The following is a 26,575-nucleotide window of genomic DNA, read 5'->3' on the forward strand; positions in this document are numbered from 1 at the left end:
AGTAATTCTTCAATTAGCCTGAATAGGACTTGGATGAAGGGGAGGTTCCCACGATTTTCTCCTCATAGGCAGTACCAAATTTAATCTGGAGACCACATAAAGGCAGCTAATGCCAGAGGGAGCTGTGGGCAGCCAACTTGAGGAGACTCAACTTCAAACTACATATTCTAAGGGCAACCCAAACCTTTCCCTTCCCTTTCACACAGTTAACCACCCAGTTGTACTTCACAGATTATTAACTGGCCTGTGAATTGTTTGAGTTTCTTAAGTATTCCTGAAGTCAAAAAAAACAACCAAACCCAAAAGCCTTCTTTCAACTTTTAGTCTGGGGAAACTTGAGCAAAAATACAGAAGAGCAGAAAACAGCTTTTGAGAATCATGTCTTTATTTACAGGAGGCCTGAATGTTTCTCTGCCGTAGCTTCCATGTTCATTGAGAAAGGCTGCATTTTTACCAACTATGATGTCCTTTATTATTTCAACAAGTTGAAGTCATTTCATCTTCTCTGAAGATTGAAGTGTCACCAATTGAGAAGACAACTCAAATGAAACACTGTCATATGACTGCATTGTAAATACACAGGAAATCCAGCTATTTTGTTCTCCAGATACAGTTGGACCATCAAGAGTTCTCACATGACTTATTTTCCATGTTTTTGTATGAGATCCTTCAGGCTGAGATTTACAGGTAAAATAGATAATTTAAAAAAATCCAAATCACCACTGTTATATTTTACTAGAACATCTATCTTGCCTCTCCAGTCAAACACATGAAAACTTACATACTTTGACACACCTTTTGAGGCATTTAAAAGATGTATATTTTGACTTCTTTATGTATCCCAACACATGTACAGTAATTTTGACCCATCAATTTTTAAAAACTGATATTAAATACTATTAAAAATTTATGCCAGTTTACAAGATTAAAGCACAGGCATACTGCAAATATAGTTTAAACTGTAGTTCAGTAAAATAAACACCAGGAAAGATACAGGAAGAAAATGAATTACGTTCTTCTGAGCACTAAATATTGCATTTCTTTAGTGAACATTTGAGAAAGGGCAAGTCAGTTGAAAAATTGTACTAACCTTTAAAGCCAAGTTCTAACACATCCCTGTATTTGACAGGGTATATGCCCTCTCCTCCAAACTCAAATGGCTTTGCATTTCTGCAAACCATTTAAGGCTGACACCACCTGTTTTGTCATTTAATGCACACTGTAGGAAAACAAACAGCAAAACAGTTCACAGCCCTTGGACCAAATTTGTAAGAACTCTGAATAAACAGAGCTCCAAAACAAGAGTCATGCAGCACAATGTTAAGGACAACAGTCTACATTCACAGAGTAAAGGAAACTGTCATTATAAGCTGGTCAGTTTTGATAACTGTTCCCATCAAGTTAAAACTCTTTCCAAGACTATACCCTAAAGAAGTGGTCTCCAAAGTGAGGTTCATGCACCCCAAGACAATCCATTTGGATGCAAGAAAAAGTATATTTTGCAAAATTAAAAAATGAAATTTTAAATAATTTAAAAATAGTCTTTATTTCACTTTTCTCTCATACTTTTTAAATTTCTACTCCTGTGTATGTACATAATAAATTAGTATAGTAGTACATATATTACTTATAGATTAATAAATATACATAGTGGGTGCACATGTAAGTTTTCAGTGATATGAGTGTGCAATCAGAAAGTTTGGAGACCACTGGCCTCGAGGATGCTATGATACTACAGCTGCTTGCACAATCACCTATCCTGTTGCTAAATTCAATTTTTAAACATCAACCTGAAATACACTCCTCAGCAGCATATTTTCAATATGCCTACTGAGATATTTCTCCTTCAAAATATAAATGGATAAAATGATACAATGAAAACTTCTGAAGGATCAGGCTCAGATAACACAAGGCATTGTTGACAAAGTATCCTTTGGTGGAATAAAGTTACAACAGTGAAATTAAAACACATGAAACTTTTAAATCAGAATAGAGCCATGCTGACCCTTTTCCATTTGTCCCATTTCAGTTCAGTACCAGCTCTTCTCCTTCACCACCTGCTGCCCCTCTTTCCCACAGCAACTTCATGAGGAACCACCCAGTGTTGTCTCTTTTGACATGTCTATTAAAGCACTTTTACACCCAATTCCTAAAAATATTATCTGCACTGGAAGAAAGAAAAAAAAAAGGAACAAGAAATATGTATCTTGAACCCACATTCCTGTCTAGAATCCTGAAGATTAAGAAGATACTCCATTTTAAATAAGGACAGTGCATATTGTAGTAAAAAACATTCATCTGTGCTTCACTCTGGGTTTTGGTTGTTGTGCCTTTGATTTGGGTGCTTTAATTCAAGCAAAATAGATTCCCAGTGAACTGGGGGATGCGTGTGTGCATTGTAACACCAAACCTTGTGTGATCAGGCAGTGCCACACTACACTCCACAGGCAGAGCTTGTGTCAGACACAAGCCAGCCAGCACCACACAATTCTTGGTTCTCTGTCACATTTGACCCCACAGCTCTGTGATTTAACAACATATTACTCATAGCTCTGAATTCAGATTTAGGAAGACCTATGATGACTGGCTACAGGGAACATGAAAGCCATCAAGATTGTCTATTCCGATCTCATTTAAATCATAGATCATTTGCTCACCTTTGAAAATATCCAATAATTTCCATTTGATTACATCCTACTGAGGATACCAAGAGATACAACTCATTACATCTCATTGTAGGTTGTTACCCAGGGAAATCACCCTTGTGTTAGAAACTGAGCACATTTCTTTAGATCACAACTCCTCCAAGATTCCACTTGCCATGATTTGGTAATTTTTATGCTTCATTCTCCTATATCAGAGACCAATACCACCCAAAATTGAGCAGTTAACTTTTGTTGTTATGCCACAGTTTGGCATTTTCTTTATTTACCCTCAAATCTTTGAGCCTTAAAAACAATACTGGCAATGAGGCAAGACAGGAAACTCAACAAAAGAGCAAAACTCTAGGAAGGGACTGGGAGGGACCTCTGGTTTATCAGGTCTAGTTGCCTACTATTCAGACACCACTTTGCATTTTGTTTCTTTCATAGATATACTTCACTCTTCCTTCAAAGCAAGGCTCTGCCCAGAAGGCTGTTCAAGAATGAGGAACTTTGCTTCTAATCTAAATTTTATTTACAGAAAGTTTATACCCACTTGATTTTGTTTCAACACTCACAGCTCCCAGAGCTTTTGTCCTTTGCCTGTCACTTGTACAAAAAGTATTTTGACTCAATGAGCAAACTTAATGCTACAGATTAAAAAAAAAAAAAAAAATTAAGGCTTACCCATGAAATTAAACTTCCAGAGCAGAGAGAAGATAAAGTATTTTAACTTTCCAGAGAAGGGAACACAGAAAAAAAAAAAGAAAAAAAAGCTAGCCAGAAAGTGTGATTTATTCAGTTATTCAAAGAAGCCTCTTCTCTCCTCATCCTGTATAGATGGGCTCACAGACATTGTAATCACTTTTTACAGGGGAGACTGTTCACAGTAATCCATTGTGATGTTCCACATGAAAAAAAAAGTACAAAATTAACAGCACAAAAGAAAGTTAATACAATTTGAGTGACCATCCAAATCACAGTCTGTCTTGGTAGAAGCAAATATGATTTTAAGACATACCACCCTTAAGTGGTACGATTATGTCTCTTTCATGAAAGTAAACTACAAAAATCCCAAAACTTCTGAAAAGGTCTTATGCATTGTGTAACTTTCTGTGGATTCAACTTAATAAACTTATTAAGACTGGAGCCAAAAAGGTAAATAAATAAACCATCCAGCATTCATTGGCAAGAAATAGAAATCGAAGTACCATATGTACATTTTTCTCTCATGTCCAGAAGATAGTAGCATGCAACACTATTACTGTAAGAAATAAAAAAGGTGCACATTTCAAAGCATGAAATAATTCTTCACTTCCTCTAGGTTTACTGAAACCTTCCAAGTTGATTATCTATGACTCACCAATCTAGGACAGCTGTCAAGTCACCAAGCAGACTTAAGAAAGGGTATCCTGAATTTTAATATCTACTTGTAAAATCCCAAGCGAATTAATTGACAGAAGTCAACAAGGTGAAAGAAATAAGTTATTTGCAGTTTCAGACATCCATCATTTTGCACCTAAGCAGATCCAACCTGATTGGCATTATTCTCATGTAAATTTTCCATATTTGACACCTAATTTAGAATAGGCAAAAAGGGAGTAGAAGGCGTTCCAAGAGCTCATGAAATATAGTTGAACAGGTATACAAAAGACATACTGCTTATTATTTTTAGGTAGGCTGCATAATTTGTATTTTCACTGTGAGAACATAAAACCAGAACTGACCTTCACAAAATTATGATTTCACATAGAGTAAAACCACTTGCCTCTGCTTCTACTTACTAGTAGTTTAAAATGAACAGTAAATTGACACAAAGTATTCCCAAGGTAATGCAATGAGTAGACAACTTTTTAGTGTGTCCTCAATCTGGGAGAGAAAAGCCAAATTAACCTGTCTTATAGAACATTTTCAAACCAAAGCAAACTGGCAGAGAAGGAAAAGGAAATAAAAAACCCTCTTAGACTGAAAGTTACAGAATTTCAAAACAAAGTGAACTTTCAAAAAATAACCTCACCCAAGTTCAATGAAATGAGAAGGTTCCTCATGGCAGTCTCAAAACATTCCATGTTTCTGTTGCTGAACCTTTGGTTCAGAAATCTACCACCGAGACAGCAATGGAAAGAGAAGGCTAAAGCCAAGGTATCACAAACTATCACAAGAAAGCTTAGAAAGTAGTAAAAAAAGAAAAAAAAAATGGGGAAAAAATCAAAGTGAGCTGCTCTAGCTTACTTGAGTATAACATCTGAATCTATAGTAAATCACATAGTTTTAGTGATAATATAAAAATAGCTTGCAAGATAAATTACCTTTCAGACTAAACTCCATATATTTAGAATCATATGAACAATACTTAATTCTCTCAACAAATCTTATGCTTTTTTTAAAGCATTTTCTAAGAAATTTGCTTATTTTTATACAGTTATGCTAAAACCTGCCAGGTCCACATGCTTTTTAAGGACACGCTTTGTCACCCAATAGAATATAAAAACACAGCAAAAACATTGCAGAGTTTTGTGTTTAAAGATACATTAAATAAATTTACACTTCCCTCTAAGATTACTCAAGAATTAATCACTGGGTTCAACAGTCCTTTACTTCTGTTATCCTCATTGCACATCAAAATCAAAGTTGCTATTTCTGCCAACACTCAAAGGAGTGTATCCTCAGCCTCTGCTGGCCTAATGATCAATCAAACACTGCTCCTTAGGCAGAATAATTTTTGGGCTTCTGCAGACCAAAAAAAAAAAAAAAAAAAAAAAAATCCTGAACTCACCAGAAAGTTCTCACTACCAGCAAAAACCAAAGGCAAAACTTCAAAAGACTCTTATAAGCAAAGATCCTCAGCAAAGACCAATAGAGGAAGATTTTCTGTGACTTCACAAACACAGCTCCGTTTTTATGACAGAGGTCAGTTTTTTCCCAGCAGTACAGGCCATAAAAGTTATAGATTGCTACGTATGTGTGGGACTCAGATTCAGTCAAAGAAAGAAACTGAGAATTTCTAGCCTGGCAGAAGCCTGGGAAAGAGCTGGAGAAGAATGTAAATAATTCTTTATCTCTCTTGTTTTTCACATTGTTTATAGTTAAGTTCTATCACTGTGCATCAAGCACTCTGCACCAATGCTGTGGGTTGTTTTCACTCCAGAACCAATGGATTTGGTCCTCACCAAGCTCTGTATAAAAGAGCGGTGTATTTTGAATAAACCGGAGTCTTACTCTCAGCAGCCTTCTGAGTCAGAGTCCCTTCATTCTAATCCTGCCTCGACAGCGACAGGTATGTATGTGCATTTTTTAATCAAAAAATGAAGGGCAACACTTACTGCATTTCAAACTTACAGATTTTAACTTCTGGGAACCTAAAAGCTTTCTATAAATGTCATGATTTCTAACACCAAAAAAAATTGACTACTAAGACATTTTTCTCATCTTCTGCAGCCTCAGAGAGTTTAAGTTACAGTACTGCAAGGCACATACAGAATCTCTTCCTTTCCAATACTCAGCAGATATAGTCCCTGAAATAATTTTAAAATCCTCAAAACAATCAGAAATGTTACTGAGTTAACAATTTCTATTTAAAAACATTGCTCCTACACAGCATGCACTTTTTTGGATAACAAGTTAGCAAATATTTATATTTTTTTTCTTTTCAGTTACACTGGAAATGGACTGAATAATTTTTTACCTGGAAAGTACTGTATCATATCACATTTAAGTTATTGCCTTCATTACAAATGGCATCATCTCTGAAAATCCACACAAGTATTGTACTTGAAAAAAAGCAGTAGGTGAGAAACTACAGATGCAGTTTAGCCCATCTGAAAAAGGCTTTCTACATAAAGCAACACCATCAGAGTAAAAAATGAGCTTTCTTCATTCAGTGGATGAGGACAACAGAAACCGATGTAAGTGCATTTTGTTCAGTTTAATGCAATGTCATTAGCATGTACTTAAAAAATTCCTAATTTTCTGGTTTTTTGGGCAAGCATATCTTACTGTGAAAGCAACTCAACTTTTAAGAGGTAGGTTTTTTCCATTATGCGCTTATTTATTTCAAATGAAACATAACCAAAAAACCACTAATATTTGCTTTTGGACAAGTATCAAGTCTCAAAGCCTGGTGCAACTCCGAAGAGTTCAGTATTTTATTTGTCCTCAGCAGTACTGGGCTGCTTTGGAACCAGTGTATTCCAGGTTTTCTTCACAGTCAAAAGACCAATCTACCGACGGTACTGAACCCACCCCCTCCTCCTCCACCTGTCGGCCCACAACTTCCCGGGGGATCATTGTCATCAAATCCATTGGGTCGGAAAGAGCAAGAGGCTGAGGCAGCTTGAAGTGCTTGTGTTCGAGCACTAAGCTCTTGCTCCTGAAATGAAAGAATAAAGACAATTAAAAAAAAACCCAACCCACAATCTTCATGTCCTTGATACCCTTTTAAAGCAGCATCACTAATTTCTAGTGAACAGCTTTGCTGAACTTTCAAGCTGAACATCCACAGCCAAACTAAGATGCACAATTTCCCTGACAGTAAGCGTAAATGAAACAAAATTAAATCATTCCGAGTTCATGCTAAAATTGTATTTCATAGAAACACGGGATGTCTCTAAAAAATTAGACTGATGAGAAGTTAACGAAACAGGTTTTGATTTATGTTTCATATAAATTTTCATTGTAGCAATTTTCACGTGCTCTTGTTCTTGGTTGCAAAGTCAAAAGGTAAAACCTTTATGTCAATGTTTGTTACTTTAAAGATATTTTCTCATTCCACTCCATCAACTGCATAGAGTAACAATATACTCAGATGAAAGGCCAAAAGATGGACAAGATATCTAGTTTCTATTCACTGCAGCTTATCAGCTTTCAATTATTATTGCTTTGCTAACTGTTATAACGTAGCAAGTCTCTGCAACTCTCAAGCACTTCACAAAAATCAGTGTCCACTGCTGGAAAATGTACCTGCACAAGTGGAAGGAACATGAAAGTTCTGCCTCCTGCCAGCTGCTTTTTCAGCTGAATGCTCCTGAGGCTTCTTAAGACATCTAAGAAGGGGATTGAGCACATGTTTTTCCCTCATTGGACATATTATGCTCTATTTTGTCTCTGGCCAACTAGTTCAATAAACCCTGCAGCAATTTTATATCTTTAGTGTACCTTTCTCGAATTGGCCAAGAGCTTCAAAAATTGAGGGAGAGAAGGCAGATGTTGGCTCTGGAAGGCTACCAGGAAAAGACAGTGGACCTGGCAACAAACTGAAAGTATTCCAGTGCTAAGGCTCATACCTATAGCTGCCTTCACATGACACTTCATCACCACACACCTCCTTAAAGGAAATGGGAGCAAACTTTAGAACAGGGTTTTATTAACTACAGGGGTCACCATCAATTCTCCCTGACTGTATTATACTACCATGAAAACACTAAACTCAAGTCTTGTCCAACTACTTTCACAGTTGCTAAAAGTAGACCTTGTGAATTGAAATTATTTTGCTCTTTTCAAAAACACAGCCTAAGTTTGTAACTACTGTACACTACTAAGGACTGAAATGCATACTCATTTTCAAAATTAAGATATTTGGAGGACACTGTCTACACAGATGTGTTGGTCATATTCCTCAAGACAGTATTGTGCTATCTCCAGCAATATGTGGAGTCGTAAGTATCTAGCTAACTCTATGACACACCAAAGACTATATACGTTTACTGCAAATAACAAGGAAATATTAAAAACTTACAGTACCAGAAATCAAATACAGATTTTGCTTTGAATACCAGACCTTGCATAAATAGCCAATTTAGCTCAAAAACTACATTACCAAACTGTTTCCTTTATAGCACTGTCATTTTTACAAGCAATAGCCTTATTTCTAAAAACATTGAAAGTATTCAGGTTGTTATATTTATCCCCACAAGTACTACATTAAGTATAAGTAAAACTTGATAGTCAATATAGTTCTCTGGACTCAGAATAACTAAGAGCACCCTCCCTTGCTTTCCATTTGTTTGCAGTAAGGGTTTTAAAATTTGTTTTAAATAGAGTGGGAGCTACCCATATTGCAGGTTTAATTATTTATACTGAAAACATCTTCATTTAACATGTGGTAAACAGACATGCAATAGCAAAACAAAAGCAATAAGATACAGAATTATTTTGAATATATCTTCTTAAAATTAAAGGCTTTCTCAGGATAGAAAAATATATCCTTAACTTAGCTGGAAAACATTAATTTAGAACTCTGAACCAACAGTGAAATATGGCATCTTAAAATTAGAACAATCTAATTCAATAAATCACAGTATTAGCATTAATTTCAGAAAAACAGTAACCAAGCACTTGTAATGAGTCTCAATTAAAATGAGAAAAGGTCAGGAGCTCAGAAACCCTGAGATTAATAAAACACTAAAAAAAAGCCAATACTGAAGAATTCAAAAGTGAAAGGTAGGTAAAGATCTAAAAACAAACAAAAAAGTAAACACTAGAAAGCAAGCAAAAATAAAATGCTTTGAAAATATTTTTAATTTTGAGACAGTTACAATTACACAAGGAAAAAACTCACCAAATAGGGCAAGGAGTAATAGTTTTAAACTAAACAAGGGTAGAGTTAGACTAGATAAAAGGAATGAGTTTTGTTATGAGGGTGGTGAAGCACTGGGGGTTACCCAGAGGTGGTAAATGCCCCATCCCTGGAAAAATTCAGGGCCAGGCAGGATGGGACTTGGAGTAACCTGGTCTAGCTGAACATGTCCCTGCTCTTGGCAGGGGTTGGACTAGATGGCTTTTAAAGGCCCCTTCCAACCCAAGCTGCTCTTTGATTCTGCAATCAGAGATTGCCACTACAGAAGCCAAGAGTAAGTCAAGATGATATGTGGCACATAAGCACAGAGAGGATATAAATGCTTTAACCATGCAGCTTGAAAGTAACAACAGAGTTGCAATTTAAGCTCTCAGTTTTCCTGTTCATGTTTGTAAAATACCTGCAGCAGATTGTCCACAGTGAGATTCAGCTCATTCTAAGTTAAATTTACCTAGTTCTTCTAATTTGAGTTGGCCTATAGCCCTTATAGGAACAGCTTAACCCATCAAAGAGCACACAGTAAAACATACTTTTACTCCTAGAACATAAAAAAAAAAAAAAAAAAGCAGCAATGCTCTAAGAAAAACATACTGAAGTGTAAAGAACACTGGCTTTTTTTAACAGCAACAAAAGACTGCCACAGCTAGGTGAAGTTCTCAGACCACAGAGAGCGTGCTGCTGGAAGTGCTGGTCCCAGATGACATGGCATAGGCAGCAAAGGGAAAATAGAATCCAGTCACACACATTTGGTCATCATTTCAGCTGTTTTAGCATTTGGGTAAGAACAGTTTTGTAAGTCAAACTTGACTACAAACGAAAATGCACTAGTAAGAACACCACTTAGAAGTTTTTAAGTAAACTTAAGCCACTCTTTTAATTTAGCAAAGAAAATGAAAGTTTGAACTGTTTGAAGCCACTCCCATATGGAATTACAAGTGGTTAAACAACCTATACAAGCATAATCACTCAAAAGTTTAAACTGAGATGAGTTTATGCCATTTTCCTTGATATTTCCCATTTAACAGGGACAACCTTACTAAAGACCTGTCCAGCAACACTAAGATGAAGCCAGATTGATGATTTATAAGGTTAATATAGCAGAATACTTAAAAGCTACCTTATTCTTTCCTCTAGACTGCCTCTTGTGAGGAGACACCCTTTACACAAAGGAGAAACAAACACAGTCTTCTCTCATCTGGACTTTGCTTATTTTCCTTGTCGGTTTTAACTAGAGGAGGAGAACACCCTTTACAAAAAATTTCCATCTTACCTGCAAGTATAGTTTGTTATCTTTTGTAATTGCATCCATGAGGTCTTTTTGTAGAGGAGGGTCTCCATTTACCCAGAGGCCATTTGCTGGATTGGCGTTGAAGCCACAGGTGCTGTTCTGCTTTTTGTAAAACAGAACATAAGCAGTGTCCTTTGGAAATCTACTGGTGATTTTCTGGACTGACTGAAATGAGGTAAATGTCACTCTGCTGTCATTGAACAGAAACCATTCTCTTGGCATCTCAGTGTCCAGCTCATTTTCTACAACAGTACAAGGACTCTCCTCTGTAAACAACTTATCCTGAGGAGAAACTAAAGAAAGAGCTGTAGACTGGTGGCAGAGCCCCGAAGGCCCTGACCCAGTAACATTTCTAGCATATGAATAATAATGTCCACTTTCAGAGGATACACCAGAATGCACCACCACAGAGCTTAACACATAGGGCACCAGTTGTGGGCAGGCCACTTCATCAGCACCAGAGGGCTTCAGTTTTTTAGCAAGGTTTTCTCCAGTATCAGAAATCTCCACACCAACAGACCAGCCTCCTGAAACAACAGCTAAAGGGGATGTTGCTCTTTTCACTGGCAGTTCCAATACAAGTGGTAGAGAAACATTGTCCAAGATTTTGCGCCTTATGTGACACTTTGGATCATATGAAAATCTCAAAAGAGTGAGGATGAGGTATTCAGGTTCCTCAATGATCTGCATAGTTTTTTCAGCATTCTGTAGAGAGGCACACTTTTCACAATAATATTTGTTGTCTCCACTAAGGATCTCAGGTGCCAGAAAATAATTGAGCAAGTCTGTAACTGACAGGGTATTTTTACCTACTAGACTCTGAGACATATCCCCATTATTTTCAACTTTGAGTTCAGAAATTGTGGTATTCTCAGAGCTTGGCTCACTAGTAAAATCTTCTGTGGTTCCTTCATTCATTACTGTGTCACATCCACGATTTACTTCCAAATTACTGAGACATGTTTCTGCAGCAGGACTGGTTGCTGAAGTATTACTTTGCACCATGTAGTCATCTTTCACTTCAGAATGTTCTATGCATTTTGGGTCAGCATTTTCTAAGGAAGTTGGGGGACAGAAAGCCAAAGAGAGATCTGTGAAAGCTTCTTCCTTTTGAGACATACTTTTGCAGTTCAAACAGCATACGTTAGTCTTCAATTTTCCTCCAAACATCTTCTCTATCAGAGTTCTTTCTTCACTTCCCATACAAGGTACTTCAGTAAATACTTGTGTTTTATGGGCAGTTTCTTGTGCCTGGGATTTATCAGTCATAATATTTTCAGAACTCTTGGCTGAAGACAATGCTTTCAAAGTTCTCTCTTCTTCATGCAACCTGAAGATAAATAAAGAAAAATCAATCTAGCTAACTGTGCTATTTTCCCATATTGCCACACTACTTCATATTTTTTTCCAGCTAAAAAATACAGATGGTTAAGTTGTTAAAGTGTCTTACACTAAAAAATCTGGGTTTTTTTATATAAGGAAGCTGAAGCATAGAGTTCCAAAACAGAGTATGAGTGGCACAAATGCATTTATTGTGGGTCTCATTATATATAACAGAACACAATGGATATATTGAAAGAACTGGGAAATATTAAAGAAACCTAGCAATATTTTTATTATTTACCATTACATTGTGTTAATAAATCAGCTCTTGAGTTGACTGGGCCTGTATATCAGACTTTGTAAGAGAAAAAGTAACTATTTGTCTACTGCCAGACTATTTCCAAAGATAATGTCAGAATTCTGCAGCCAGGAAAGTTCTGCAGCAAGAAAATCCAAATCAAAAGAGGAACCCAAAACATGGTGAAAAAAAAAAGAGAACACTATTTCACTATTGAGATAAATTTCTCCAGAAGTGGAATGTGTCTTAAAATAATACTGCTTAAGCCCCATTTAGCAAGCCAAAACTAAAGAGGGTTATTAACAAATTTAGGTATTACTGATTTATCTCTGCCACAGTTAATTTGCTTGCTTAATTAAGTGGATATAAAAAAAACCGTACATCTCTTTGTGACTTACTGGCCTTGTATGAAACACAGCTGTCTCCACCAACATGAAATTCCAGAAGCACAACTAAATTGCTTTCATCAACTACATTAATTTAACAACAGGACCACAACCTGAACATAATACCCATGTTTAGATTTATAAAAGTGGCACATTGTTACCACCATAACCTGTCCTCAATTACGTGGATTCAAGATGGCATCCAGACTTCACTACAGACTAAACCCATGAAGAAAAGTAGTTTGTAAACTATACAGAAAACCAGAGAAAACAGGAATGAGGCTGAAAGTTCCTGATCCCCACTCATGCAGTGGAACTGTTACACAACTGCTCCTAAGAGTTCAACATTATGTGGTATGGCTGTAGATTCATTCCCATTAATGGCACCATAACCATACCTGTCTAGCAGGAATCTGAGATATTCTGAACAATCCTGCTGGGATCGAGGAGTGAACCATGGTGGTCTGGAAGCTTCAAAGAAAATTCTAGGAGCATAAGCTTCTCTCTGTTCAAGTGAGAGAACAGGCAAGATTACATAGGAACAACTTAAAAAGTTGGTTATATTAATAGTAACAGCTGAACTATGAACTACATTATCCCAGAGTAACTGAATGAAACACAAGGTACACAAACATTTAAACAACTTAAGCATATGAAGGGAGAGCCATTAATTTTGTGGCAATCACCTCTAGTACAAAGATAAAAATAGTTTATCCTACTGGCAAATATTAATGTTTAAGTGAGTACAAGCCAAGTATTTTAGCACCATTCTTGCTGGTGAGTTAAAAAACCTGTTTGCTTTCTTCAGAACACCAGTCCTTCATAAGTACCCATTTATTCAGAAATTGATCCAGCCTCATCCTCTTCACACGTTTACTGCTATTATTCAAAGAGAACAGAAGTGTCCTGTGCCTTTCCAGCACTAGCAAAATGTTTGAACAGCTAATAATGTTCACATCAGAATTTGAACTACAATAAAATTTAGTGTAAAAAGCAATGAAGAAGACCATAGTTTACCCTAGAAAGACATATAAAATCAGCTTGCATATCAACTCAAATCTTATTTAGATTTTTTCATTCCTGCTTCTGAGAAAACCTATCACTACCTATTAATAAAAACAACAAAACACCAACAGCCACCTAGAGAAATGTGTATTCCACACCATCTCAGCATTCAAAGGCAGACTGATTCCCATACAAAACTATAATATTTATACTTGAAATACTCCAGAGGACTCCAATGGCATCATGTTTGTTTCTCAATTTTGGTATATAGATCTCAATTTTGGTATAGAGAAAAGCAGATGAAAAACTGACATACCTGGGTATGGGCCAAAAAGGCAAAAAGATGCTGTAATTTTCTCATTAGGGAATTACAGCCATTTAGATTCAGAGATAAAACATGTCTTCTGAAACTGAAATGAAAGAGATGTCAGTTTCCTTGCTAGCATTCTAACAATGCAGTTATCACTCCAGCTCAGATAATACTTCAAATTGAAAGCAAGCAAAACACACAACACTTCCCTTTAATACTGGAACTCTGCTCTAGTGCAGATATAAAATTACTGTATGGTAAGAATTAACACTGCACAACACCTATGTTTTTAAACATTTAAATGTATAGAAATGGGACACACACAGACTTTTTTTTAATACCCTTCCAGATTATAATAAAAGCATCACCAAAAGTTTTTACAATACAGCAGTGAGCAAGGACAGTGAGGAAAAAAGGACTTGTCTTTTGACACGGGGCAGAAGGATCAGGATTTTTTAGTGGCTAAAATTGCGGTTTCTAAAGCTAAATATGAAAAAAAGCAATCAGCAAAATAACCCACTGAGCTCTAGCAAGGTGAGAGACCCCAGGACATGTTACTATTTTGTGAAAATCAAGAATGCAGTAACTGCAAGAATTATTTGCAATTAAAAGAGCTGTTAAGAAGCACTTACTCTGTAGCCATAAAAAGTGCCTGAATAACACTGTTCATGTAGCAAGTATTTCCTAGATTTATTAGGCCTGTCTTCCCGGTTTCAGATTTTCCAGAAAGTCTAGATAAACAAGATGGCAAAGAACTGTATTGAGAAGTCCAGGCACTCTGACTGAGGATCAACTTAATCTTCTCTTCAGTGGGTTTGGGCATATCCTGCAAGAGAAACATTTAACATGCTTAATAGGTTTCTTTATTTGTTTCTACAACAGGTCTTGCCATTCAGCAGTATTGTATCTTTCCCTGCTCCCCAGTTCTCCTTCAAGGTCTTCCTGCTGTCCCTGACAGCCCCCCTGCCCTTGTTCCCTTCTCTCCCCCCAACCTTCTTCTTCAAAGCTTTATACTTATTTTATATTTCAAACATAGGACTGATATGAGATTATGTGGTTAGCTCTTTTCTCCTTGTGGAAGCTCTAAAGAATTTGGATCTGTGGAACTACAGCTCCACATCTGGGAAAACAAAAAAACATTCCACGCTCTTAACATTCCTAATGTACCTTAATAGCTTCCAGAATGGGTTCATAGAGCTCTGGAAAACCTGAATAATGATACATCATACAGTGTATCAACTCAGTCAACTGCATCAAAAAGGCTGTACTGGAAGGCAAGCCATCTCTTTTGAAGGAGTGAACCAAACTGACCACGTGTGGAACAATCTGAATGGGAAAACAATGAAACAAACAAAAGGTTGTTAACTGCATTTTCTCATTGTTTTTTTTCCTTCTACAAAATACTTCATTGGTTTGTACATGCCAAATGACAGAGTATCTTTTGTTATTAAATAAGAAGTGGTTGAGAAACAATGACTTGAAAAATGTACATTATTCTTTACACGACAGATTTCAAGCAGCACAATTAACTATTCAGTGTTCTCTTTAACTCACATAGCAAGTGTTAAAAAGGAACTTTATGAACTTAAAAGGTGCATGCAAGGTTTTAAACAGTCAAGTGTCAAAAAGTACTCATCTTAAGGATATTAACTGCAAACATTTTGCTTTTGTGCCACCACTAATAATTTAGCATCTTGTTCTGATTTCACAAATACGATTTTTAAAACAAACCTCTACATTTTCCTTTTACAGAATCTAATACTTGGACTCACAAGCCAATTAATACATTCCTGCTATTCCTACAAGAAGGAAACTGTCCCGTAGCTCCATCTAGTGAGGCATCTCAGCTCCATAAACCACGACCGTGTCATTTACTACAAGCTGAAAGTTTACCACAGCTATAGTAATCTCTTTGAGACTTAATTCAGATTCAGGACTACTTTAAATTGTGTCGGATTAGAATCACAAATGTTTACTTCATGTCCTTCCTCTTCTTCAGCACAGCTCTCTGTTTTTACATATGTGAGACATTAGCCTTAAAACATCAAGTGAAAATTTACTTCAAAGCAATTTACAAAGAGAGGGACTTCTCACTTAACCAAAGTATTTCAGACACCTTTGCCAGTTGACAAGTGATTAAAATTAATTAACTTTGAAAGAAGTTGATAGAATAATTTCTCATCATTTTATTACTACCAAACAATTTGTAGGCTAAAGGCATAAAATACAGAACAAGAATAATAAGAATATAGGAATCTGAGGAAGGTATACCAATTACAAGAACTGATATAGTTCAAAACACCAAAGTAAAAAGGGCTAGGTCCAAAATACAGATCTGTCACTTTTTCAAATGTTGGTTATTCTCTGGGTATAAAAAATATTTTTACATCTCTGATAGATAAACCTTGCTCTTTAAGGAAGCAAGATATCCACTGTTTAAAAATAAAAACACAAAGATGAAGTGTTCACTGTACCACAAGTCAATACTGAAAGCTATTGCAATGAAAAAATTCTTCCACTTTATAAATGTTGGTACACAGCAATGAGAAAGCAACTACTGAGCTCCAAGCAGGAACTTTGTATCAGGTAGATCTGAGAAATTATAATTCTGCATAGACAAGCACATGGGAAGAAAACGTTCTCAGCTCTGTCAAACAGAGTAAAATTCTGCAGGCTGGATAATACTGAAAGTTACACTTCAAATACACACAGAATTATCTCTTCTGGCTTGTGGTTGCATTAAAGTTTTATATATCAATAGATTTTTGATGATCGTAAGTTTTACACCGTAAGTTTTACATAAGTACAAGACTGCTTCTGCTACAAAAATATAAAAATAATTTAATTTAATAATTTAATGATGCTCAAGTGTAAGGAGGGGGAATGTAATTTCAGATACATTACCAAGTAAATTCATTTCTATATATCAAATGTGCATTTGACACTTTCATAATCAGATCAATTGTTATTAAAAAAGTAAACAAGCACTTAAAGTGAAGAAGATATTACAGAATATTAAATGGTAGTAGTACAAAAATGATAGTGAAAGAAGAAAATTTTTTTAAATGGAGTAAAAATGGCCATGAAATTATGCAGGGAGGCGTGTATGCAATACAGCATGAAGCCTCCAATAGAAATTTTCTCCGATAAATCAAATTCCTCTTTCTACAATAGGCTATCTCATATTTTACATTTTTTCTAATGTTTTCATCTCAGGAAAAAATAAGAAAAGCAAGACAGAAAAATATATTAAATATTTATGTTTTGAGCATATTCAAAGCTTTTAATTGTAACTCAAATTTCTATCCTAAAACAAGATCAGGGCAGCAGAGAAACTTCAGAGATCTCTCATTAAAAACCAAAGTAACAGGCAAAAGGCAATTACCCTGACATTAAACAAAGGGCTTGATATCCTTCCAGAGCCTTGGGAACAGCTTAGAAAAAACATGCCAGGCTGTTACTATTAAATCTCAGACATTTCTCCTAAACATTAAGCTGAACACCAAGTGTGGGAACACCTTGCTGTATTAATACAGTCACTGTTGTGCTCTCCTATCTATGCCCTTAACTAATGGAATGCATTTTGAAAAGGGGTCATTAAATAGGGTGACCTTTAATTTGCCCATGAACATTGGCACAGACAAGCACAGCTTTCTGGAAGTTAAATACTTCTTGGTCCTGAGCCTGTTCAGGGTGACCAGGTTACATAAAGCAGATTATCACTGTTACCTGTTTTCCCCAAACAGCTGTTCTCAAAAACCTACTTGCTGCCCAACTTTATCAGCCAATTTCACACACATAAAATGGATTTCCAGAAGCATGCAGTCAAAATGCGATGCCCAGATACTCCTGCCAGAAACAGATACATACAAGGAAGGACAGTGCTTGTTTCTAGTTATATATGAAGTGGTTGAATCTGGAAGCTAAAAAGCCTTTCTGTAACCACAGGAACCTGATTCTAGGACCTTCCAACAAACATAATCCAAGCACATAAATTCTGTTTATCTTTACACCCATTTCAGAAATGACACAGTGAGTGACATTTCAAAGCACTGAAAAACAGTTATTTAGTAACTCACCAAATGAAAAGCTTCTGGAGAATGCTGGAAACTAAGTAACATGTGGGAAAGAACAGCAAGGGCACCAGGCCTCACTAGAGGAAACCAAAGTCGATTAAAGACCTAAAAAAACCCACATTTATTTCAGTGAATCTGCAAAGGAAAGTATCAGTAAACACAAAAACAAATCTTCCAACACACAGCCATGTGAAAAAGACAAAATCATTACATGCAAGTGACAGCTATAGATGCATTTACATATTCGTAGAGTAAGAAGAAACTGTATGTTACAATAAAAAGGATGCTACACAATTGCATAGCTGGTAGCAATTCCTTTCACTCTCCCTCAGTTTTGAATGCTTTTTTCCAACATACCAATTCAATCTTAAGCAGAGTGACATCGATGAGGATGGTAAATTTCTGGACTGCAGCCAATCCTTTCAGCAGTGCAATCACCCATGTTTCCACGTGCTGAGCCAGAGGCCAGGACAGCCAGTCAATCATTCTGCAAGGCAGGAGGAGAACAAGAAATACAAAAAACTTAATATGCCACTAACTTTAACCTCAACAAAAAAGATACCTTGCATTAGCTTGCAACATGCCTATGCAATAAGACTCATAATAAGTAATGCAGGAATGTTGGGCAAGTGGTAAATTAATTTTGATTGTATCTCAAGTCATTTAACTCTGAAATTAATAACGATTTATTTAATACACTTGAAGTAAATATGCATCCCCAAAAATATGTTATCATAAAACGTCACTATTTTGTATTGTTTCTTGTTGGTCTAGAAAATGCACCCTGATTTTATAGACATTGAGCTAACATATGGCAAAAACTTACTGCTGAAAGTGTGCCTGTAGCTGGTAACCTCCCCTCTAACGCCTTTTACTCCAAAGCAGACCAAAACTGACTGCTAAGGAAACCTCTTCAACTTATAGCTATGCCCCCGGAAGCCAACTCAAACACTCTAAATTAATGGTAAAATTAGTCATTTTAAATACATTGAGCAGTCTTGGGTCTGCATATATCTCAAAAGGGAGCATTTTGCTTGAACTAAGAAAAAAGTGAAAGGACCTCCTGTGCCTAGAAATACAGTGAAATATCAGGTATAGAAAACAGAGGTATTTTAAACTAATAGTCAATTTATACTGATCCTTAAGGCAGACAAGCAGATGAGTTGAAACAATTCTATGACACAGAAAATACTGTAAGGGATTGCCAGCCAAAACATGAAATCTAGGCTTTGTTCTTCTGAGATTTTACTTGGCAATATTTTGAAATTTTTAAAATTGTCCACAAGATTCCTTTCTTTAAACAAGATGAGGCAGGATTAATTAGGTGGAAGAAAAAACTGTCTACCACAAGAGTGGACAGATACTGAGACAAGTTATAATGCATATATCTTAGAATCTGCACATATAAAATTCATAGGTTTATCTAAAAATAAGAGATCTTTAGAACTGCCTTTTTAACAAACATGCATAAATCTTACCAAGTTTCTGTTGTATTACTACAAAAAAAAAAAAAAAGAATTTTGGGAAAAAAACATGGCAACATCATAATCAGTGCTGTGAATTTACACAAAACTCTCATTTCCTCAATATGTTAAATTCAAACATGTTTATCCTGAGCAACCTTTCCATATATTCTCTAAAACAGAGAATCAAAAACACAGGCCCAAACTGGTTTTGTCTGTGAAGAAATAACCTTAACCTAAAAAAAGACCCCACAACTCATAAATCATCTTCAGATCTCCCCCTCCTTGATTTGTAGGCTTGTTATTTTTCAGCAGTTAGAAACATCTGCACAGCTAGTTTAAATTTAATGACAATATATTGTTTTCTTAACTGTTTAGACAAGTATCCTGTAGCGCCTACATCAGAACCACTATGCTAAAACATCTGACTGTTAATCTGAGAGTTAATGATTTTGAGAGCAGAAACAAAAGCCAGAAAAAGAGTCAGAAGTGAACTTGCAGACCTACTTAGGACTGTCCCAAAAAGCCTCAAATCTTATATCTGATAGGTGAAGATCAGGTATATTGGCTGCATTTACTTGGCTTCTACTCTGTTGCAATCAATGACTACATTTTTAGGTGGTACTACTATGGGCCATGACAACCATGAATATAAACAGAGGATGCTTTTTTTTGGGGTTTGACTAGATTAAGAGAACCTTAAAAGCTTCAAGAGGATTTTCTGCCTCATACCACCCTAAAATCAGCAGGTCTTTATACCAATGTGTGTTCCTAGTGAGGACAGTATTTTTTATATCTTTGAATAGAAAAAAAAAATATTTACTTGGACAGTAAGTTCTTTCACAAAATATCTTCTTCACCACATCAAAGAATCTGGCAGCTCAGGTGTGAGTCCCTCTGATTAGGAAAAAAACCCCAAAATAGCAACAGAAGATCCTCAGACTTCCTGGCACCCCAAATAAATTAAAAGTCTTTTACAGAATTTCACATTTTTTCCAATAGGACAGAGCACCTGGTTATATCTGGAGATCTTCCCTAGCAAAATTTTCAGTTTCTCTTAAAGATACTTGGGTTGAAATGCAAAGCAGCATTATACTTGGCAGGATCCTGAGTACAGCCAGTTCATTTCCTCCCAGAGTTCTGAAGAAGACTCTGAAAGTAGCCATATATAGCCTCAAAAAGATTCAAAAATTTTCTGCTTTTCCTCACTGATGCTTCAGGTAAGGTTTCACAAGACACCTAAGTCAATCAGAAACAGCTCAAGCCAAACTCTAACATGATCTTGTGTCTAATGTACCACCCACTCTGAACAAACTCAATTTATGAGTCTGTTAAATATAAATTATTTACTATTCTGTGCTCAGCTTTAGAAAGTGCCACAGACTCAGAGTGACACAGATGTTATACTTAGGAAGTGAGCAACAAGCAATTTACAGTGACCAAAGCTCTGCTAACTCTCATCAGACCTTGTTGTGCCTGGAGTTCTGCATCTCCTGGGAATGCTGCAAGCCTGATGACAGCATAGTCATTTGGTGCTCCAGACATTCCAGCTGCATTAACCTCTTAACAATTGCTTCACTAAGACAGAAGACAGTAATAACTGCAAAGGGTTGCCAGAGGTAGAAAAAGAAACTGGATACAATGTTGACATGAGGTTCCATTGAACCAACATTATTTCATGGAACAAAACTAGAGGCTCTTAAGAGAGCACTACCTCAAAGAATGAGGTAAAAACAAGAGGAAAAACTCACCCATTTCATGGCTGGTACCAAAAAAAGAGCATTTATTTGATAATAACAGCTCCTACTGTAACCAAAGCTCAGTACTGCATTACTTCCCTAAGCAGAGGCACACAGCAAAGCCATTCTCAAGCTACAGTTACACGATCATGCTGTCTTGATGCAGCAATGCCACCTAAATGTTAAAACTACACTAACTTGAAAACTAATCATCACATTACTGGCAAATTATCAGCATGACCAAATCCTGATTTTCCCAGCTCTGACCTTTAGACTGGGAACACAGCTTTGCCGAAATTTCTTCAGTCAAGGAGAGTCTCTTAAAGTCCCTAAACAATATGTTTTACCCCAAATCGTATTACTAATGCTGCTTCTTTTCATTACGTTTGCAACTAAAATACAGCTTCTCAACTTACTGTAAACACAAGGGATGTTTTCCGTGTGAGAAAGCCCACCAAAATATTTGAGCTCTACACTACACTATGCTTAAGTATTACACTACGCTCAAAGGGATGTACTTAAAATTAATAATATTGCAGACACTGAACTCTTAGTTTAAGGCTTCTTAAAAGTTATTGTTTAAAGAATACAAATTTCTAGTAGTCACCTGCTTAACTGCATTACCCATTTTTCTACCCTCCAGTAGTCAATAACAACTTCTTCAATGGGGTTAAAAAAAAAAAAACTTAATCACTGTCATTTTTCTTCATCACTATTATTCACCTATCTGAAGACACTAACAACAATTCCAATCTGAATCCCAGTCTGTTTACGTGGCTACTCATCTCCACATTTACTCAAGTTTAGATTAGTGACAAACATAATATACAATTACTTCTACATAATTTCTATTTCTCTATCATTCAAAGAACATCCAAAAAACCTATGAGGGTTTGAGTGAAAAGGGTAATGGAGGCTGTTCTCTGTGAATCCTTCTAAAAAATTATTAAGATATCTAAGAAGGAAAAAAACCCCTCAAAACTAAGGAGTAAAACTCATTGTGAACTGGCTCCTCTCTTCAGAGGAGGAGATGATGGTTAATACCATCACATGAGAATGCTACCCTGCTTCTTGGAAAAGCAGTAAGGTTTATCTTCTGAAAACAAGGCCTTGTTTCTCAGCTTGACTGTAAACCCCATGAAGTTTCCTACTTACACCATCTTCCATAAGGCAATATCCTCAATATATAATCTAAAAGGAACCCTGGTGTTTCCTCTCAGTTTCTATTTAACCCTCATCATCCACCCCAGCAGGGCTGGAGAAGGAAGCCACAACAGCAATGAAGGCAGACAACCTTAAACTGAAACATGCCAGTAACATCCGCAGCATCGTTCATATATATATACATACACATATATATCTATATCTATATATCTATATATATATGTACATATGCTTAAACCCTTAACATGCCAAAAAACATGACTTGGAATACCATCTTAAAAGTTTCTCTTCTTCATGCTTTTGTTTGGTTGCATTTTTTTAATGGAACTTCCGTAAGAACTTCAAGAAAGGCACAATTTAGAAAGAGACTCTTCTCTCCCTTCATAATTAAATACATTACCTGCACAGAGCTTGAGTCATACTTGCATCTTTCACATTAGGATCTGTAGTAAGGCTCCTGATGAGTACTGTAATCATCTGCAATGGTATGTGCTGCACAAGACTTGCCAGTGCAACAGAAGGCTCGAACGAAGTATCTGTAACAATTGAGTATGACATAATGTAAGGAACTAAAAAGAAAATCCCACAGAAAAAGAAGCTTTATGTTCTACCCTACAATAGTTGAAAGGTGACCATAAATCTGTCCTACATCTTGCATTTATTATGACAAACCAAACCAAAATTAGAACATATAAATGAATTAAGGATAACGAACAGCAGTGAATTCTTTAGTTCATTTCACATCCATGCAAGAAAGTGACAATCTGCCAACTACTTCCTCCGCCGCCCTAAGTGGAATTGAGAAGTAGGTTTTGTATTTTTCTAAAAAGCAGTACCATAAGTTGTTTATTATACTTTATATTACACCTAGGAATTTAGTGCAGCTGGTATTCCCCACATCCTATCTCAATAACTCCCTGCTAACCATACCACTTATGGCAAAATGCAATGTTAAGTTTCCCAAGTGCCTCAACAGCAAAGGCACTTTGCAATGGGATCTGCTATAATACTTCACAGATTTCAGAAGTCAGAAAGGACCTATTTACAATCACATTTCCATTACTCAGGCACTGGATGTTTCCTAAAATTTTATATATTGCTTTTACATATATTACTTATACATATTTATAAATCCCAAATTGTTAAATGGTTCCAAGGAGCAAGAAGAAAGAGCAGCTTTTCATTGAATAACAGAACTGAGTTGTAAGGGACCTCTGGAGACCATGTAGCCCCACCCCTCTGCAGGAGCAGGTAACACAGGAACACACCCAAGTGGGGTCTACCTCCCTCCAGAGAAGGAGACCCCATGACTTCCATGGGCAGCCTGTTCCAGTGCTCCGCAACCCTCAATCTAAACAAGTTCTTTCTCATGTTAAGGTAAAACTTGTGTTTTAGTTTATGGCCTTTCCTCCTTGTCATGTTGCTGGGCATCACCAAAGAGTCTGACACCAACTTCTTGGCAACAGCCTTTCAGATATTTATATGCATTCTACTATTGATAGTTTTAAATCTTTCTTAATAGGGCACCCAAAACCTCATTTCAGTATTAGATTTAAAGCACTGTATCAGGAGTTTTTCTGAACGCCATCCTAATCTGCAGCAAAACAAATCACTATTCCCCTCCAGCTTTTGAAGGGGTGGACAGGAAATAAAAAAGGCTTTTCTTTCTCGACAGTTAAGAAGTTGCACTTTAGTATGCGGGTGAGAAAGCAGTGGTTACCAGGTGATGCCTGCAAGAGAGCCCACTGCCTTCGCTAAGGCTTTTCCTCTTCCCCGAACAACCTACGCGCCACTCCCGCTCACCCGTAGCAGAGATGACAGCGAAGAGTTCCTGCAGGGAGGGCAGCAGCGTGTCGGGCTCGGCCTTCCAGACGCTCCTGAGCAGCGCGCTGACCTGGGTCACCTGCGAGACGTAGAGGCGCAGCTCGGCCTCGCGGGTGCCCTGGCTCTGGAAGTGGGCGATGCTGCGCACCAGCTGCTGGCAGAAGGCGAGCGAGAGCTTCCTGCCGCGGGGCAGGCACTGCGGGAAGTCGCCCAGCAGCTGGCAGAGGCGGGCGCAGAGCGGCGGCGCCGGCCGCTCGCACACCAAGCGCAGCGCCTCCACCTGCAGCAGCTCGAAGAGCTCCAGCACCGAGGGGCAGCTCATGATGAGGCGCAGGCCCGCCTGGATGTAGTCGAGGATGGCGGGGTCGCGGTTGCTCAGCTCGCCGTAGCCGCGCTGCAGGAGGCCGAGAACGAGCCCGCGGTTGAAGAACGCCTCGAACTCGGCGCGGTGAAAGCGGCCGTAGGCGTCCAGCACCTGCCGGCCCACCTGCCGCTGGAAAGGGTCGGGGCCCTGCAACACCAGCCGGGTGCCGAGCGCGAACATGGCGCGGCACTGCGCCTGGCTCAGCGGCGTCTCCGCCGACTCCACCACGCGCCGCACGATCACCCGCTTCAGCGGCAGCGGGTGCGAGGAGCTCACCAGCCCCTCCAGGATCTTGTCCATGGCTCCGGGCGCATCGGCCGAGCGGCGGCGGCGGCGGGCCAGACTAGGCCTCGGCGGGGGCCGCCGCCGCCGCCGCCTCCCCGCGGCCCTCTCGCCGCCCTGCCGCGCAATGCCGCCGCTCCCGCCGCGGTCCCCGCAGCTCCGGCCCCGCCCGGGCGGCGGCCCCGGCCCCGCTCCCCGGCCCGGCCGAGGCGACCCCGAGGGAGGCGAACGAACTCCGGAGCCGACCCGGAAGCGCAGCCCCGCGAGCGGGAAGCCAGCCCAGAGCGGGCGGGGGAGCAGCGCGCAGGCGCCGGCTCCGCCGCGGCACGCCCCGCCCCCCGCGCTGCGGCCGGCCAATGGCGAGCGGGCCGGGCCGGGGCGGGGCGGGGCGGGGCGGGGCGGCCGCGAGGGGCCGGGGCGGGCCGGGGCGGGGCGGGGCGGGCCGGGGCGGGGCGGGGCGGGGCGGGGCGGCCGCTCGAAGGGGCGGCCGCTCGAAGGGGCGGCCGCTCGAAGGGGCGGCCGCTCGAAGGGGCGGCCGCTCGAAGGGGCGGCCGCTCGAAGGGGCGGCCGCTCGAAGGGGCGGCCGCTCGAAGGGGCGGCCGCTCGAAGGGGCGGCCGCTCGAAGGGGCGGCCGCTCGAAGGGGCGGCCTCGGGTGCGGGACAGGCTCCGCGAAGCCGCAGGATTTAGAGTCGGCGCGGGTTCTTACCCTGTCCCCTGCTCCCCACCCTATACAAGCCGCGCTGGCGTGCTCCATCCTCCCTCACGGAGACACTTTGGCGCATGAGGTGATGGCGGCCCGCTCTCGGCCTTCGTGTACAGCCCGTAAGCTCCTCCTGAGATGTGTATTGCTTCGTTACCGCTCATCCTTGCTTTAGTTGTTGCTCGTTTTTGGATGCTGGTTACGGGTGTGCTTGTGAACAGCAGCACTTCCTCAGAGCGGCCTTTGCTGTTTAGCAGCGCTCTAACAGAGCAGCAGTTAATGCTGACACACACGTGCTTGCTGGGAGGTGTTCCCATATTTATTTAAGCCTTCTTTTCTGACCCGGTTTAGCTCCGGTTTCCAACAATCTTGTTAATGTACTTTGCATTTTCATACCACAATACATTTTGAGAATTAGTGAAAGAATTCTGCAAATTACTAGGACTGAATATTGTCATACAGTCATGGAATCAGGGAATGGTTTAGCATGGAAAGGATCTTAAAGGTCATCTAGTTCCAGTCCTTCCTACCATGGGGAGGGATGCCACTCAGTACATCACCTTTCTCAGAGCTCCATCCACCTCATCCATGTTAGCTCTTTGAGAACTAGGTAACAAGAAAGGTCACAAATTGAATTAAAACCATCATTGCCAGTAAACAAACTGTAGACCAAACTCCACTCACTCAAATCAAATCCTTTAGGCCAGCTCACTGTGACGTAGGTGACAGTCACTGGTGACAGGCCAGCTCACTGCCAGCAAAGCCTTCTTGGTTTGCTGTTTCTGAAAACATCTTCATGCTATGTGGTTGAGCAATACCTGTAAATCAGCATCAGGAGAGTATGGGAAATGAGCCTGATTAATGTCTGCTAGTATTTGAAGTGGAACAGGTGCAGAATCTGAGCTGGAGCTTAGGCTGACAACAGATACCATTGATTTAAGAGTAAGAAAGAAGATCCACAAACTCTCCAGGGAAAGCTGTGAGATACTACAGCCATCAAACAACAAAACATGAAACCAAGAAGTTCAGAGATGGCCTGAAAATTGAGCGCCTGTTGATAAATTATTTCAGTTGCTCAGTTAAACAGCTTAGATGACTTGAACTTTGCTCCTCTGTCCTTCAGTTTTCTGTTTGCT

The 26,575-nt window shown here is 39.0% G+C and overlaps 1 protein-coding gene across 1 annotated transcript; it reads right to left on the minus strand.

Moving 5' to 3' along the window:
* Nucleotides 1-367: 367 nt before the first annotated feature.
* Nucleotides 368-24,771, minus strand: USP38 (ubiquitin specific peptidase 38). The gene is made up of 10 exons (XM_021526503.2): nucleotides 24,072-24,771; nucleotides 22,669-22,804; nucleotides 18,260-18,389; nucleotides 17,906-18,007; nucleotides 14,994-15,152; nucleotides 14,459-14,652; nucleotides 13,833-13,926; nucleotides 12,910-13,016; nucleotides 10,487-11,834; nucleotides 368-7,011 (listed from the first exon to the last, which is right to left on the minus strand). The coding sequence occupies exons 1-10, from the start codon at nucleotides 24,754-24,756 to the stop codon at nucleotides 6,850-6,852; spliced, it is 3,117 nt and encodes a 1,038-aa protein (XP_021382178.1). The 5' UTR covers nucleotides 24,757-24,771; the 3' UTR covers nucleotides 368-6,849.
* Nucleotides 24,772-26,575: the final 1,804 nt, after the last annotated feature.

Source organism: Lonchura striata, chromosome 4, assembly GCF_046129695.1.
Source record: "Lonchura striata isolate bLonStr1 chromosome 4, bLonStr1.mat, whole genome shotgun sequence".
NCBI lineage: Eukaryota > Metazoa > Chordata > Aves > Passeriformes > Estrildidae > Lonchura > Lonchura striata.